This window comes from Tachypleus tridentatus, chromosome 6, assembly GCF_004210375.1.
Source record: "Tachypleus tridentatus isolate NWPU-2018 chromosome 6, ASM421037v1, whole genome shotgun sequence".
Classification (NCBI taxonomy): Eukaryota; Metazoa; Arthropoda; class Merostomata; order Xiphosura; family Limulidae; genus Tachypleus; species Tachypleus tridentatus.
Window position 1 is genome coordinate 37,381,734 of NC_134830.1, and position 17,850 is coordinate 37,399,583.

At 34.7% G+C, this 17,850-nt stretch overlaps 2 protein-coding genes and 1 long non-coding RNA gene across 5 annotated transcripts in view; 1 reads left to right on the forward strand and 2 right to left on the reverse strand.

The window, feature by feature from the left end:
- The window catches only part of LOC143252265 (uncharacterized), a 55,674-nt gene extending 46,988 nt beyond the window's left edge, over window positions 1-8,686 (forward strand). For all 3 annotated transcript variants that reach the window (XM_076504140.1, XM_076504141.1, XM_076504143.1), the window contains exon 4: window positions 599-8,686. In XM_076504140.1, the coding sequence (XP_076360255.1) occupies window positions 2,394-2,900 (507 nt within the window). In that variant the 5' untranslated portion in view covers window positions 599-2,393 and the 3' untranslated portion in view covers window positions 2,901-8,686. The remainder of the gene's footprint in view (window positions 1-598) is intronic.
- Window positions 1-17,850, reverse strand: part of LOC143252264 (uncharacterized) — a 260,355-nt gene that overhangs the window by 108,747 nt on the left and 133,758 nt on the right. The gene's annotated exons all lie outside the window — the stretch shown is intronic.
- LOC143254519 (uncharacterized) lies at window positions 12,989-17,703 on the reverse strand. The gene is made up of 3 exons (XR_013030230.1): window positions 17,494-17,703; window positions 17,021-17,118; window positions 12,989-13,317 (listed from the first exon to the last, which is right to left on the reverse strand). It is a non-coding gene; the product is annotated as an uncharacterized LOC143254519 (long non-coding RNA).

Sequence of the window (17,850 nt, forward strand, 5' to 3'; positions counted from 1 at the left end):
AATTTAAATTTGTTTGTAAGTCATCACAAAATCTTAACACTCACAACTTGGTACATAACAACCAAATGGTTTCTACTGACAAGAATAAATGCACAATTTTTGCTAAAGTTCTCAAGAATTTCTTCACAACGTCTAACCTCCCCACTTTTGACAACACTCACTTCCTTAATATAAATAATTTCATATCCCAACATCGCAAAATATTAACTCCCAGCTTCAGTTTAGACCTTCTCATCCATAACGCTTATATCACCAAACCATTCACGCTAACCAAACTCGAAATGTCCATCAAACGACTTAAAAGCAATAGTGCCCCCGGAATAGATGGCATAAATAACTGCGCCATGAAACATCTATCCCTGACCTTTCTAAATCATCTACTTTCTATATACAGTTATTTCTTTTTGCATGGCTACAACCCTAATTACTGGAAAACAACCATTATCACTGTCATCCCCAAGTCCTTATCTGACCTGCCTGATTCTTTAAACAACAGACGTATAAGCCTCATCGAAACCTTAAGCAAACTATTAGAGAAAATCATCACTAATAGACTTAGGTTTTTGCTGAAACTAATAACATCTTATCTAATATCCAGAACACCTCCTGACGAAAACGTCAAGCTGTTGACCACCTTGTTAGACTTACTGAATCCCTATTCCAAGCCTTGAACCACAACCAGGTTGCCGTGGGTGTATTCCTCGATGTCAGACGGGCTTTCGATTCTGTATGGCATAATGTTCTCCTTTATAAACTGTTCTCCATAAACATTCTGAATACCTTTATCTGTTGGATAGCTAGCTTTTTAAATAACTCCTTCACCAGAGTTAAAGTTGATAATGAACTCTCTCACTCGTTCCCTTTACTAGCTGGAGTTTCCAAGCCTCTGTACTTAGCCACTTGTTATACATTCTTTTTGTAAATGACATTCCTTTCCCTGCCAATGCTCATACTCATGTTTCCCAATATGTTGTAGTGGCTGTAGATGCTCATCCTAAAACTTGCTTCCACTAATGTTCGAAATGCATTAGATACTCATTGTAGTACCAGAGTTTGCGAGCCATCTCTAAAAGCTATGGAAAAGAATGAGGAGGTTATTAACCAGTTTTTTGATCTGGTTCAAGTAGAGCAGGCAGATATGTGACAAGGCAGAGAAACTTTTTGACTGTGTGTGTTGTCCCGAAATAATTCATGTCACAATGGAACAGCTGAATGGTAGTTTGGATTGTCTCGACAGACTGTACTCTGAGGTTCATGATCATACAGAGAACGAGGTACCACCTGATATTATGCTTCTGTCAGACAGAGCAAAGAGTGATATCCAGACCATACTTCATATGGGACAACAAATGACTGAACATTGGAAGGTTTCAGCTGGGTCAGCAATTCAACAAGGTCAAGCTCGATGACTGCCTCGAGGAGAGCACTTCTCGCTGCTCAAGCCGCAGCTGTACTGGCAGAAAAGGAAACAAGAAGGAAAGAACATGAGCTGGGGTATCTATAGGCAGAGGTGTCTGCACACAAAGCAGAGCAAGAGGCTCAAGGGAAACTTCAGTGACAACGACATGAACTAGAAGAACAATGAATAATTAGTGAACTCTTGGAAAACAAGCAGAGTTGCAAGCTCTTGATGATGAAGCATCTGACATAGATGGCACTGAACATGACTTACAGTTGCCAAGAGCTACTCCTCATCAGATAAAAAACTGTCCCTGATATACAGTCACTTGTAAAGATGTTCATAGATGTGGTGAACATCAGTCGTCTCGCTGCACCTGAGCCTTCTGTATTTGAAGGGAATACCCTGAAATATCCAGGGTGGAAGGCTTTCTTTGGAGCACTTATAGACTCAAGGTGAATTGCACTCATTGATCGAATCCACTATTTGAAGAAGTATCTTGGTGGAGAGGCTAAGGATGCAATAGTGGGGACCTTTTCTTTTGATTCAGGATCTGCCTACTGGAGTGCCAGAAAAATCCTGAATGATCGTTATTGGAATCCATTCATGGTAGCAGAAGCATTCAAGGACAAGCTGCAAGAATGACCGAGAGTGGGTAGCAGAGATAGCCAAGCATTGAGGAAACTGATTTTTCTGCAACAGTGTCAAGTAACAATGGGCCATGTTGAGGGTTTGAAAATCCTCAATGACTGCTGAGAGAATCGAAAGATCCTTGCAAAACTGCCAGAATGGCTAGTGCAGTGTTGGGGCATTATGGTTTTTGAACACCAAGATAATCCATCCTTCAAGCTCTTTGTGTCTTTCCTCAATAAGGAAGCCGATATTGCTTGGAACCCAATCACATCTCTTGTCCAACCTTGCCAGTCTGAAGCCAAAGAGGGATATTCCAACAAAACCAAAGCAAAGCAAGGGTGCTAATGTGCTTGTTACAGACATGACAAAGGTTTCAAAGACGGGATGCATCATCTGCCAAAGGAACAATCCCACCCTACACGACTGTCAGTTCTTCATTAATAAAACTACTTCCAAGCGAAGAGATTATCAGCAGAAGAATGGGCTTTGCTTCGGCTGCCTCACTCATGGGCATTTTTCCAAGAATGTAACCAACAAGAGTCATTGCTCCAAATTCAAGGGACGGCATCCAACCTGCTTGCATGGCGATTACAAACGTCTGAGTGGTCAGACAGAACGTTTAAATGAAACCACCCCAATAAATATGACTGTAATGGAAGGCTCTGTAACACTGAAGGTGACAAACGGTAATGGTAAGGGAATGACCTCTATAATTGTGCCAGTCTATCTGTCAATGAAGGAGGACCCTGATACAGAGGTCATGGTGTATGCATTGCTGGACATACAAAGCGACACAACTTTTATCTTGGAAGACACAGCTGATAAACTTCTGAGCCAGAACTTGCCAGATTCAAGCTGTCCACTTTGACATCTACCTCCACAATTAACTGTTTAAAGTTCAAAGGACTGCAAGTTCGAGGAATGGGTTCAGGTACAATAATCTGTCTGCTGACAACCTATTCAAGAGACTTCATCCTTTCAACAGAGACCACATCCCAACCTCAACCACTGCAAATAGATGGAAGCACCTCAGGAAACTGGAGAACAAGATACTCCCTCTTCAAAAGTGCGAAGTTGGACTTCTTGTGGGTTACAATTGTCCTGAGGCTATTGCTCCACGTGATTTTATAGTTGGTCATGACAGAGAGCCATTTGCTCAGAAAATGGATCTGGGATGGAGCATATGCAGAAGAACCAGCACTGTTTGAATAGACGCTATTTGAACAAACGTCATCCTGATGAAGTTCAGTTCATTTGCAACATGAGTGCAGAAGAGGAGGAGATTCTGCCTCAAGTAATTGAACTATTGGAATCAGACTTCTCCAAGAACAAAATCAAGCAGGATGATCACTCCATGTCTCAGGAAGGTATCAAGTTCATGACAGTGCTGGAGAGAAATACATACAAAGACAAGGAAGGTTTATACACCATGGATAGCCATACCGATCTAACAACAAACAATTGGCAGAAAAGAAACTAGAACAAATTAGGCTGAAGAATTCACAGTATTTAGAAGACTACAAGTCTTTCATGTCCGAAATAATAGAGTGAGAGGAGGCAGAAGAAGTGTCACTGTTTGGAAAGGAATCCAAGACTTCATGGTACATTCCACACCATGGCTTTTATCATTCTCAAAAGCCAGGAAAAATCAGAGTTGTCTTCAATTGTAGCATTTGTTATCAAGTAGACTGCCTGAATGACGAACTTCTCCAAGGCCCAGAACTGATGAATTTCTTGATCAGTGTCCTATGTAGGTTTTGAGATGAACCTGTGGCTTTTATGGGGACATTGAGAAGATGTTTTACCAGTTTCATGTGTATCCTGAACACAGAGACTATTTGAGATTTCTCTGGTGGAGAAATGGTGATCTTTCGACAACCCCTTGCATTTTCAAAATGAAAGTGCACTTGTTCAGTGCTACATCCTCACCTGCTTGTGCAAATTTTTGTTTGAAGAGAATTACAGCAAATGAACGTGAGAGATTTTCTGAAGAAGTCTGTGACTTCCTTGAGCAAGATTTCTATGTGGATGATGGCTTGGCGCATTGTAGCTCATCTCAAGAAGCCATCCAGCTGATAAGAGGTGCCCAAGCCTCATGTGATGCAGGAAATCTTCGACTTCACAAGTTTGTTTCCAAAGCCTTGAGGTTATGATGGCAGTCTCTGAGTCGGAAAGAGCTAAAGAACTGAAGAACTTAGATCTACTTTGACGATCTTTCAATTGAACTAGTTTTCAACACTCAGTGGTGTATCGAATCAGATGAATTCAATTTCTGCCTCTGCCTACCAGTATGACAATTAATTCATAGATGTGTCCTTTCAATTGTTGCATCAGTGTATGATCCACTAGGAAGTATTGAAGCAGAAGGATCTAGTGGAGTTAAGGAAGTTACTTTTTGTGAAACGAGTATATATTTAAACCTTTTATTTTTATTTTAGTCTCTTCTTGTAATATATAATGGGCATAGTTATATTTGATGAATGAACTTTATATGAAGTAATATCGTATAAATGTTTTCAGTAAACTATCAAAAAGAGGCAGCAAATCCTTTGCCTAAGCAATATTTGTTTTTATGACTCTTCTGGTAAAATGAAATTTATTTGTTATCCTAATAGAAATATTGTATTTCCTCATTTAGTAAAGTACAGTTTAAACAATTTATTAACCATTTCATAGAAAATTTGATATACAGCAACAAATTAAGATGTAGTAAGTTTATTTAATACATTTAATAAACACATTAGATTTTATTTAGGAATTTAGGACTGGTATGTACCTTTAATAGAGGTAATAGTGAAGATGTGAAATATGATTTTGATTGGTGTAAAAATGTGAAAGCACCCTAAATAACACATAGGTGTAGATAAAGTGAAGGGTAAACTGCTGGAAATAGCAACAGGATTTCATGATGAACTTAACATTTGTATGTAAGGTATAACAACTTTCAAAAAGATAGAAACTGTAGAAATAACTCTGTTAAGTAATAGATTTCAGTATTTTGCTTATACAGACAAGGAACTAGGGAAAGGACAGACAGAGATGGGAATGGAAACGTAAGGAGTATCGGATATAGAACACTGTTCAGTTGTGGAGTTATTATTTCGTTTATTTAGTATTTTAATGTTTAATGGTTATTTACTTTTCATCAGAAGAGTGTTAAAAATAATTATTCTAAATGAGTTATGGTAAGTTTCATTATGTAACACTGTACAAGTTGAACATTGTGTAGGTAATTTAATTGTTGTATTATGCTTTTGTAATATTGTTAACATGATTTCACTTGAAGTTTCTAGGTTTTCGCTTGTATGTGTAATATTGTTACTAGAGGGGTGGGATTTTCTGTTGTGTATTTCCAAAAGTTGAGAAAAATGAGAAAAAAAATGTGTGTATAGACTGGATGATCATGATTTTAGCCATATAAAGTGTATAGTAGCGACTGTTAGTGTAGTATTTACAGTTTGTATTGTAATAACAGAGTTGAGAAAAATTGTTCTTTTTCTCAACTGAGTACTAAAGTAACTGAACAAACTTTGTGGATTTTTTATGAAAAAGACAATTATTTAAAGCTACACATAGAACTGTGATAACATAGGTGAACTTAGCATTGATTGTATTGTGAAGAATGGCTAAAAGAAGGAAAGGGGCAACTGGAAATACATACAGACAGAATTAGAGAACAAGTGAGATTGTAAAGCTCTTCAACAGAAAGATGAAGACCCAAGAATGAGAACAGGGTCAAGTCAATTGACCAAACCTGTCCAAATTTGGTAAACAAAAAGACAACATGAATGTTTTTTTGAGAAGTATGAAAGATTTTCCCAAATTCATGACTGGGAAAAAGGCAACTGTCTCAGTCCAATTTTTACAGGAAAAGACGTACAAGCATTTGCAGACATGATGACAGGGAATAAAGTAAAAAGTGTTGTTGAAATGTTATAAATTTACTGAGGAAGGTTTTCACTAGAAATTCAGTGAAGTCAAATTTTCATTGGAAAAACTGTATTTGTATTTGTAGCACATTTACAAGGTTGACTGATGTTGCCAAGTGTGAAAATACTAATATGTGAAGAGTTCATGATCACATGCTCCACTAATATGTCACTGTTTCTAAGTAAAAGAACACCAACAGATTTAGGTGAGATGATCAATCTGGTAGAACAGTATATGGAATCCCAGGGAGGAAGTATTACTGGCAAGCTCAAGGATAACCAGTTCAAGTCAAAACAAGTGATGGATGAATATTACCAGGATTCCACAAAAAGTCACAGAAGGTAAACAGTAAAATAGGTGAAGGTATGTTATGCTTGTTATACAATGAGGCACTTTGTCAGTGAGTACACATCTATTGTCAACGAGCAACTTCAGAACTCTCAATATAAAAATGTTGAAGCTATCTACATTAATGGTGCTGCCAGAAGAAACAGAATCAAGACATGTCAGATTAACCAACAGAAGGAATTGCAACCATCATGATTAAACAATGCACAACTGATGGTCAGCTCAAGTCAACAAATGGGTCAATGGTACCAGTAGTTATTGGAGTGTGTGAAAAACATTAAGAGGTGCCAACAAATCAAAACATGCCTGTAAGTGAATGCTATGCAATGGACAAGAAAGTAAAGGTTCTGTGAGATACTGGGTGCAGTAATGAGAATCACTCTTGTTTCAAATGATGGGCAAGGTATGTGCTGATTGATGGGATGGTGAGAAAGCTACCCATAGCTAGAAAACAGGTGGACACTCAATGAGAAACCTTGGAGTCATATGTATGAAGGCACCAATTTATGATTTGATGATTGGAAACATACCAGATAGTAGAAGGTTGGATAAACTAGACAGAAAAGAAGCTAATGAGGTACCTGTAGTTACCACAATAGCTCAAGAAAAGTTAGAACAAGAAGAGCAAGTTCGTTATAAGAGCCCCTTTAAGTTTTGAAAGTGACATCCAAAATGCATGTCCATGGGAACTGAAAGAAGCACTGAGAAAAACTCTTTGCTTCAGAAAATTTGGGACAGTGCCTGAGAGAAAGTTGATCGCAAGAAAAAGGGGAAGAAACCTAAAGAATTGAGGACTGGACAGTACTGCATTGGACCTACAAAGCAGTTCTACAGTGAAAGTTAAACACAAAGGTAGTCAAGAGCTCTTGTGTGACACGAAGTCCAAGGATCAACATTTCAGGATCAGATAGAATGTTTTAGTTCTGCTACCCATTGCCAACAACAAAGTGTCATTGCATTGGAAAAGACCCTTTGAATTGCAGGAATATAACAATATAGTATACTATAAAGCAAAGGTAGATGGGAAAACCACGATCTATGATAACAATCTATTGTAGAGATACTCTGAAAGGGGAGGAGACCTAATTGGTGCAGCTACTGAGGTACAGATGGGCATGGAGAGTGTGGTTGCCATAGGTTCAGAGCCAGGAGACAGTGACTTCAATTTAGAATATAAAAATCCACTACCCCTAAGACCATATAAGAAGACTTTTAGTATGAACTGAAAACAATCTTTGTGTATAATAAAAAATATTATAAATATTTTTCTTGAAGACGATTCTCATGTTGGATATACAAGACTGTAAAGTCTCAAAGTTATTTTTTAGTGTATTTAATGATTATTTAGTTTCATAACAAGTGTTAAAGTTATTTTAAAAGCAATAAATATGACAAGTTGAGCTATGTATTTCTATGTACAATTCATTTGTTGTGTTTGTAGTTTAATTGTTATAGTAATTGAATGGTTTGTTTAAAGTTAATCACGAAGCTACACTATGGGCTATCTGTGCTTTTCTCACAATGTGTATTGAAACCCAGTTTTTAATATTATAAGTCTGCAGACATACTATTGTGCCACTGAGGGGGTGGGAGAGCCTAGTTTAAAATGACAGGAGATATCTTAGGGAAGTATAATGGGTTGCCTGGGCTAGTCCTAAGTTCAGGTTTTGTTTTCAAAAGATGATTTTCATCATTTTGTGATATAGCACTGTTGGTGATATCAATCAAATGTAGAAAACTTTTAAAAATAAATTATATTAGTATTCAAGATGGACACATGTATACCTTATAGAAAAAAATGGTGGTTGTAAGCCAAAATCAGGTGGGCTTACAAAAAATATAATGTGTAAAATTGTCAAAATTTACTGCCACAGTGGAAGATTAGAGATGATCAAGAAAACTGGTTGCATTGGAAATAAAAAATATATTTAAAAAGTTGGATGAAAATTGAAAATTTAATAGTACAATTTGTTTTAATATATTACAGGTATGCAAGATGTTTTTAATGTACACAATAGGTCAATTAAAATCACACATAGAAAGTTCTGTATACTGTAGAATTTTCTATAAACAATTTTAAATAAGATAAATCAACATACGACAATCATTCTCTGAATTTCTGATGAATTTGAAGTCCAACAGCTCTAAATGCAGTTGATGTCCCTGCATAAAGAATACACATATTCTGTAACATACAAGTAAATAATAATATAATAACACACTCTTTATGATTCCTCCCATTTTAGTGCTTTTAAAAATTAATGGCAGTATAATCAAATATTTGAAATTTTCTAAAAAATGTATTTAATGATTGTGATGCATTATTTTTATATTTCAAGGTGTAAATGTTTCTACCAATAAACAACTGTAAACAAATATTCTTGACCACTGGATGTAGTACATCAAGGCATTTTTTTTTTTTTTTTCAGTTTTCATACTTTTGACTCTCATTAATGTTATTGATACTAAAATATTACTTCAGAATACCACCACAGGGCCACATGATTTAATGATTGCAAATTTAATGCTGGTATTGGTTAAAAAAAAACCCGATTAGAACAATGAATGCAATTTTACCCTGAATGTGATTTATATGGATTTCTGAGACTTATTAAAAAATGAAAAGCTTATGAACATGTTTTGCAACTCCTTTTGCTGCTGTACTTTACAGTTTGGGAAACAGCATAGTTCAGTAACATTGCAAATTGTCCACCTTCTTAAAGAAAACTTTTCTTTAGTTTACTGCTCTTAAATCTTCTAATTCTATGACTGCTCAGATTAAAGAGGCCTCAATGTTATCTTTTTGATAAATAATAATAATTGGATTGCATTTTTTACTTCAGCTGCATCTTATAATACAAATTAATTAGATATCTACTTTTCCTGTAGCATCTTGTTTATTCTCTATTTGTAACTTCGTATACTCCGATGTCACAACTGTTAATTAATGTTGTGTACTATTTTACTTATACTGTGCATCCAAATTCTCTCTTATTTGACATAGTGTACAGAACTAGATTTTGACATAGCATACAACATACCATATTCATACTTTCAATTGACATTTGTGTCAAGTTCTAGATTTTTTCAACTTGTGAGATTTTGAAAGATAACCTCCTGGCCTGCTTTTGTCTATCTGGGCAAGTTCTCCTGTTTCTGTTTTTTTGTTAAGATTATGGTTTTTGGAAATGACAATCTCTCTACACAGAATATGCATTTTTATAAGGAACCATTCAAAATACACACACTGAGTGTTTCAAAACACATGTATTAAGTGGTGACAATTCACAAAATTAAAATACCTCTCGTAATTTTATTATAGTGTAAATATTATACAGTTACTATAAATGTGGTATTTTCCTGAGAATTATTTTCTCACAAAGTAGTCAGTTAGACTCACTAATTAGAGGCTCTTACAAAATAGCCTATGGTGTGTGACTGTGCATCTTTCAGATCACCAACTGGGTATGACTGAAAGAAAGTCTCAAAGTTGAAAGGTGTAAAAGTACAATGTTTATTCACAAAAGCACAATTTCAATATGAAACACCAAAAGCAAGAGTGTTTGTCATGTGTTATACTTGCAAGAAAGAGGAAATAAAACAAAGTGATCTCTTCCTCACCAGTCTAGTGATTGGTCCCCATTTGTATGGTAAACTACAAAGCTGAATACTTTTAAACCAAGTTAAAATATATAAAATTATAAAGAAGTTACAAATGTTACCATAGATCTAAAAACCTCTACACAATCTCTTCAAAACCTCAAGTGTAAGATCTCTGCAATATATATAAATTCTTTAGTGATATAAAATTTCAACATGAATCTGACTAACTGTGGAGAATACTAAAAATACAACAACAACTTAAGCCAGGTTTGCACAGGGAATGCTATTCTACAAGTGGCCGTTATCCATTTGTGCTGGCATGGTCGAAATTCTTGGCCATTATCTAATTAAATGACAGTTGCAGGTATTGTTACCCATATTTCTTGCAAGAAACTTGGCTAATTACCATTTAGTACACAATGTCATGTATTATTATTGAAACAAGCAAAATTAAAATGTGTTTAACCAGGTAACTTTCCTCATCCCAAATAAACTGAAATTAAAATATATTAAATATTTGCATATCAAAAAAGTGTGTATAAAACACATTCTCCTGCCCTTTACCATTTAAGTATGCAGTCAAAAGTTATTATATTTTGTTGATGTGAAACTCTCATTTTATCAATAAACACTCATAATTTCATTTTCATTAAATGTTCTTTGGGCCAAGCCGGGCCTAGTGGTTATGTATCAAGACTGAATTTAAACGTTAATGGTTAAATACTGTTGCTGTGAAAATGCACTCCACACTTTGCAACTGTGAGTGTATTATAATAGTGACAGTTGAATCTCACTGTTTCATCAGAATAACCCAAAGATTGTGATAGGTGCTCTTGAACATAAGGTTAAAACTGTTGGTGGCTATGCAACGTACTATTAAAATAAACTTGAGGGACAAGTAATACTTGGCATGTGAGGCCAAGGACTCAAATGGATGTTGATAAATGTAATGTAATGCCACCTTTACTTACCAGTTAGGTAACTGCAATGGCCATTTGGGAGAAAAAACTCAAAACAACACAGGTAGACCAGAGAGTACTAGGGACTCAAAGAATATTTTGTCTCTGTGATTGAAAAGTGTTAAATAAGGCTGCCTCATGCAGTGAAACATTGGAAGATGTAAAATTCTTGACACAAAACCAGACTAAAAATGAGTTATGATTGGTGCTTCTGATTAAAGCAGATTCAACCTCCTCTCAATACACCAATGGTGACATGTGTGCCATTTCCATTGATACATGTCCATTGCAGGACTAAGCAAAGGCTGACCCAGATATATGGTAATCTTAGAAATTAAACACTGATAATGTTCAAAGGAGTACATAATCTACATGCCTGAAGCTTGAGCTTATGCATAGTTTGGTGTACAATGTCAGATGATGGTTGCCTTCAGAGAGATGATCAAAGAGGAAGCAGAAGACGGGGGTACTCATGAAAGTACTGCCTAAACAGAAACCAGGGTTTAGCTGCAAATCTGGTGCTATTAAAAGTACCCAACTATGGATTGGAACATATCATAGCTAAGGCCATGGGTAACATACAAATTGAAGGGAAGGCCTAGAGTTGTAATCTCATTCCATCATGATAGAAAGCATCTACTGCAAAAGCTGAAGGATGAAGTACTAGAGACTAAATTGTCAGTAGTTGTATGTTCCAACAAGTGGCCAATCAACCAATCATCAGTGTATCAAAGTGAGAGTCCATCCAACAGAAGAAAACTTGCAATGCAGAATCTATTCTGTGGGGAAAACCTGTTTGGGTTGAGATAATTTGATTTGTTACTGAAGTCCTACTCATGGAACATGGAAGCTAGAAGGATGACATGGTAGGAGTGGTCCTGAGAAATGAGGTGCAAGGTTCAAAGACAAAGAATCCTGAACCAAGTGCCTCTTTGACTGGAAATGCAAGACACCATCTAGGAAGTGGGTAAAGCAATGATAATATTTACAATAGTAAAAGTACTATTATTTTAGAAAATATTTACTCAAGTAAAAAGTAAAAGTACTGAATATATACAGTACTCAAGTAACAATATAGTGAAAAGTATTAGCAAAAATAAAGACTGCTTGCATTATAAAAAATAGTCTATGTTTAACTTAAATCCCCACATAAAAGGCACTACCCAATAGTAACTCAACAAACTTTACTTTTATTAAAACAATCAGTATTACTGTCTGTGGTATAGCTTTTTTCACACACTCTACGTATTATTTAGCTCCAGCAGTATCTGATTTTTAACACCCCTACTAGCCAGTTTAGCTTGTCTCATTGTGAACAAGAGCCCTACTGAACCAAGCAAATACTTGAATGCTGCAACTTCAGTAAATTTCCCACTACTGTTTTCTGTGAAAGTATGTCTTTCAAATAAGGCAATGTATGATTTTTTATCATACATGATGGCTACACAGGGACAAAGTTATTGCACTCAATAGTAGATGGAAATTTTCTTTTTCCTGCTCAGCAGCACTGCTTGTATTGTTTTATTTGAAAGAGTACGCATGCTCTGATTGATTCCAAGTTTTACATGTAAATGTAATAATTTTATTTCCTAAGACATTTTACAGAATGAAAACAAAAATTATGCATATATATTTTTGGTATATAAGCATACCATGCATTCCTATCTTTTATTAATAGAGGCATTGTTCAAAAGTTTTATTTGTGCAGATGTGTATAGATTCCATGAAAGACACTGGTGAAGAAGGTCCTTTAACAATTTTTGTTCTAGTAACCTATTCTTCTGTGTCACTAACCTAGAGTAGCACAGTTCATCTTCATCTGGCAAATAAAGTGGCAAGGTTACCTGTATTATGTGATGTTAAGCACGTATCTTTTATACAAGCAGTCAACTGATCTCTTTTGATTATGCCCTCCTGATGCTTCATTGGGAATGACAATCAAGTGGGTAGTATTAATTGCTTTGGGTAAGTATTGACATTAAAGAGTTAATTAAGTAACATGAGATTCATAAAGTAACATCATCTCAACAGAATTAGTCTTACATATGAATAAGTAAAATGACTTCAAATTTAACTCTCATTGTGACAAGTAAAATACATTTTCACTAACTTTATTTGAATAAAGACTGTTTATTTCATGTGCATTCAATTAACTAGAGAATATAGAATTATTTTACAGTAAATATCTCAATGAATCTTCAGTAATTCTGTAGATCTATCTTGACACTCTTAGTGAACATTTCTGCAAGTGGGATATTTTCACAATTGATTTTGAGAGGACTAACTAATCAGTACAGAAGAAATTAAAACTAATGTTCTTTGCAATGAGATATTAGCATCGTTAATTAAATATATTTAGAGAAAAACTTTATAACTTTTTCTGTTGGTTTCATTTCATTCAAAGAGGTGACTTGAAGAGTGCTATTGAAGTCTGCAGCAAGAGATCTACCAAGGAAAAAAGAAAAATCTAAGATATCTTTCTATCCTTTAAAAACATTGACAAATTATAAGTATAATCCTAGTTAGCATGAAGAGACATGTTAATAACTACCAAAGAATGAAGAAAAAAATAACAAATTTCATGGTTGATGACAATTAACAGGATTAATGTTACAATTATATAATTTTTCAAGTTACATATTATGAAAAAGCTGACACTCTGATAAGAAATATGAAATAATAGTATTTACAGAATGTAAGTAGCTGTAAACATTGAAAGCTTATTACTGAAGATATATACAAGTACTAGAAATTTTTAATGTAATTAACCAAACAGCTGCAATCCAATTCAGATATATTTATGCTCATTTGCATTAAAATGAGCTTAGGATTGTAATTAATGTTTTTGTATACCAGCAGTTTTGTCTAGTCACAGTCACAGCAAGAGAAACCTTAGTTACCATTTGTTTTAATTCTGCATCATAATTAGGCAATGAGATCTTGATACTTGCATTTGATTTTCCACAAATATAGCATATACACTGCAGTAAAAACTTAATTTTAAGATATTAATATTATTGTTTTTGAAGAGAATTAACAAAGTAAACACTTTCAGTTTGACAAGATCATAACTTGTGCAATCCATGTGAAATAAGTTACAGGGTTTCTAGAAGTTATTTAAATTTCTTGCACTATAATAAAAAAAACAACAACACATCCTCATATTTAATGGGACTTATCAACAATTTAATAAAGAAGATGTAAAATACCAAGCACAAGTAATATTTTAATATTATTACTGTTTACAGTTATTAGACTTGAGTTATATTTTTGCAAATTATAATTACAGTAATAATAATGATAATAAGAGAACATCTTGATATCATACAGCCATAATATTCAGATAATTTACTAGGCCTAGTCCAAACACAAAAGGCAAATGACTGTCATCTATTAGTTTGGGTTATGACCTTAGAAATTGATTGCTTCTAATAACTGCTTAGGAAGCTGCAAAGAAATATTTTTATAAAAATTTGACAATTGTCAAATGACAAGTTATCCAGTAACCAGCTTGCAAAGAGTAATTTATATGAGAATGAACCTTTAGGATATTTTAAACACTTGTATCTTTTTTTTGTTTCCATTTCAGTGTTAAAGTGACAAAAGACAGCATGTGCAAGTCAGGGGTGAGGGAATACACATGGCTAGTGCTGCAGTTTTTTTAGTTTGTTTTTATTTAAGTGCAGGATATCCTAGCTTGTTTATCATTAAACACAAAACTACACAATGGGCTATATGCAGCAACCAACATAGTTATCAAAATACAGTTTCTAGTGTTGTAAAGTACAGTCTGAAAGGCAGAATATATGTAAGATGCCATCAAAGCAGTCTTGAGGGAAACCCCATTTCAACAGAGTGCACAGGGCAGGGGCAAATAGACCTAACATTTTCTGTACTCATCCATGTTGTGCATTTTAGGTAAATACTCCCTGTGAGGCAACAATGGTCACAACGTGGGTTCCAGCATTATTAGGTTAGGGATAGTAAGATCTAAGAATGTCGAGCAGTGAGCAGGTAAGGAAGTGAAAAACAAATAACAATACTCATTTCACAAGAGCATCTGAGCAGGCTGGAGAATGGCAGATGGAAGGAGCAAGAAGTATTAAAATGCCATATGATAGAAGTAATGTTGCATATCTGGTCTACATTCTGATCCAAATGGTCTCATCCAGGGCTCAAACAATGATAAGAGACAAGAAAAACCTTGACAAACCTGATGGGAGGTGACATGATAAAATGAACAGTCATGAGAAATGAAGAAATACCATGGTAAGAAGGAGCAGTTCCAGTAAAATAAAGAATAGCTCAAACCAGGCTCAAAAACAGTCAGAGTTAAAATGGCTGCATAAAGAAATGGAAGCCAGAATGATGGGAAATAGAAATCCCATTTTCTTTTCATGTAGCTCAAGTTTTAGAGAGAAAAGAGAGATACAGAAATAAAATCAACTGATCTTTGTGATAAAGTGTAAATTAGGTGTCCAATCTTAAATCAGTAAATAGAATAAATTCTTATTAAGATGCTTGTAGATGCATTGGATGAGATGTAAATTTAAAAAGTCCAGACAAGAAAAAAGCTGAGGGGGGTGGGTGGAGTTTGACAACACAGGGACAGACCATGAGAAAGTATGTGCATGAGCTGAAGACTGTTAGCACAGGGAGTTCATATGTGTTTGGCTCAATTCCACAGGACCTGAGCTGACCGGAAGCAGACAAGACAAGTCTTCTACATGAACAGTAATTCCCAACCCTATGAAAGGGATAAAAGAATGAGGAACAAGATAGGGGACAAATTTGTGCAACTCCTGAGAAAGGGTAATTGTTACAGAATTTGTTGTTGGGTAAGGAAGAAAATGAAAAAAAGACAAGCAGCTTCAAAATGAAATTTCAAAGAGTCTTGATCACCTTCAATGATCTTGCAACCAACTAAATTCCCAAAACAAAGAAACCACAGTAACAAAGTAGTAAAATGGATCAAGATTAACGTGTGGAACAAGTAGGAAAGAGAATCTCCATAAAAACTGTTGAGGTCCTAATAGACAGACTTTGAGAGAAGGTGAAGAAAAGACAAGTAGCAAAGGATTTACATGATGGCAAAATGAAGACAATGAGACTGAAGATAAATAAAACATAACATAGAGCACCCCAAATAAGAAGATATTCTAGGGATTAAGGCTCAAGAACAACAAGAGTACCAAAAGCATAGGGAACAATAAAACTACTGAATTTCAAGAGGCTGATACTGATATGGAGATCCCATTAGTGGGACAGAAAATCATCAGTATGAATACCAATGTCTGGGGAAGGATAGGAGAAAAGAAAGTCAGAAGAAGAAATGAGAAAAAACAAAGTCACATACCTGAGTAATTATAGATGCAAAGGAAAAAAGACAGAAGTATTTTTCCTCAAAATACAGAGAGGAACCAGAAGCAAAGCAGACAGAGGGAAGAGCTGGTCAAAGTCATTATCAGATAAGGCAGACTAGCCAAAACCAACAGAAACAGAATAACAAGGGACAATAAGGAGAGAGTAATGAGACACAAGACAGCCAAACACCTGATGTAAAATGATGACAACATCATTGACAAACAAAGTGTCTCTTGTTAACACTGAAACAGGAGGAGAAGAATCCTGGAGTGTCAGGGTCTTTGGATGTTGTAGAAACATCAATCTTTAAATCCATGGTGTGTGTGTGGGGTCTGATGGTAATTGCCCAAATTTTTTCAATGCTGCAAAATTTGAAAGTGTCATAATATAAACACCAGCAGTGCAGAAGAAAGAATATGGAATACTGTGCATAGAGAATGATACATTTGTGGAAGGTTAGAGTCTACACATGTAGCTTTTCGGAATTAAAACGTTTATGTGATGTACTTTACAGATGCCATGAGGGAATAAAAAATATTATATTGAAACTACTGACAAAAATATAGTTCTGCAGTCAATATAACTAATATTTACATGTTAGAACATAAAGAGTTTCAATAAAGTTATTCAATAACTTTGCATGTTTGGTTTTTGTAAACAAATATTTTTCAGAGTAAGTGCAACTGTGCTTGCTTGTAATTTTTTACAGCAATTTTTCTATCTTTAAAAATCACAAGTAGGTTTTGTAAGAAAGAAAGAAAAAATATATACACACACAATATACCTCTTTGTACTTGGACTTCTGAAGTTTTCAATATCAGGGGGTGTTGAAAACAGAGAAGATATTCCACCTCCACTGGAGATCAACATTTCTTTAAGGTTCTTTGAAAAGTTGAAAACAAACTTTCTATTAAAACTGTAGCAGATATGTATGACTTAACTTATATAACACTCCAAAAACTGTAAAAGGACAAATAATGTACTAGAAGCCATTGGTAAAATTAAATGTCCTTTTTGCTCTGTTGTAAACAGAAAACTAAAAATAATATGCAAAGTGCAAAGCTACAACACAAACATATTTCAAGTTTTCAGTTTTTTAAAATAATAGTTTAAAAATCATTGAACATAAAACAGAATAAAGAAGAGCTCTTATTAAGTAACAGATAAAAGTGCATGCAAGTATAAACTTGTTGTGTTCACTCTTAGAATTTGGTTTAAAAATTTTTAATATCATTTGCAACCTTAAGCTTTCCATACCTCATTCTTTTCTTTTGATTCCACAGCCAACTGTAACTGGGTTACTTTCACACATTCTGTTTCAAGAGCTTGTAACAGAGCTGTAGAGTAAGCTTTTCTTTTTCATAAGCTTCTCTGTTGGTAAGACAAAGACTGAAGATTACTTTTTGATATTATCAGAATGCTTTAATGGCTTGCAACAAGGTTAAACAGCCTTTCAACTAATTAAAACATTTAAAAGTCTCTCACAGAAAGCCCTTAATAATAATATTAAAGAGATATAGAAAATAATATATATTATACAAAAATTATGATACAGAAATAAAAAGAATTGTAATCAAGTTATAAGAGATAAAAATTATTTCAATAATAAAGGAA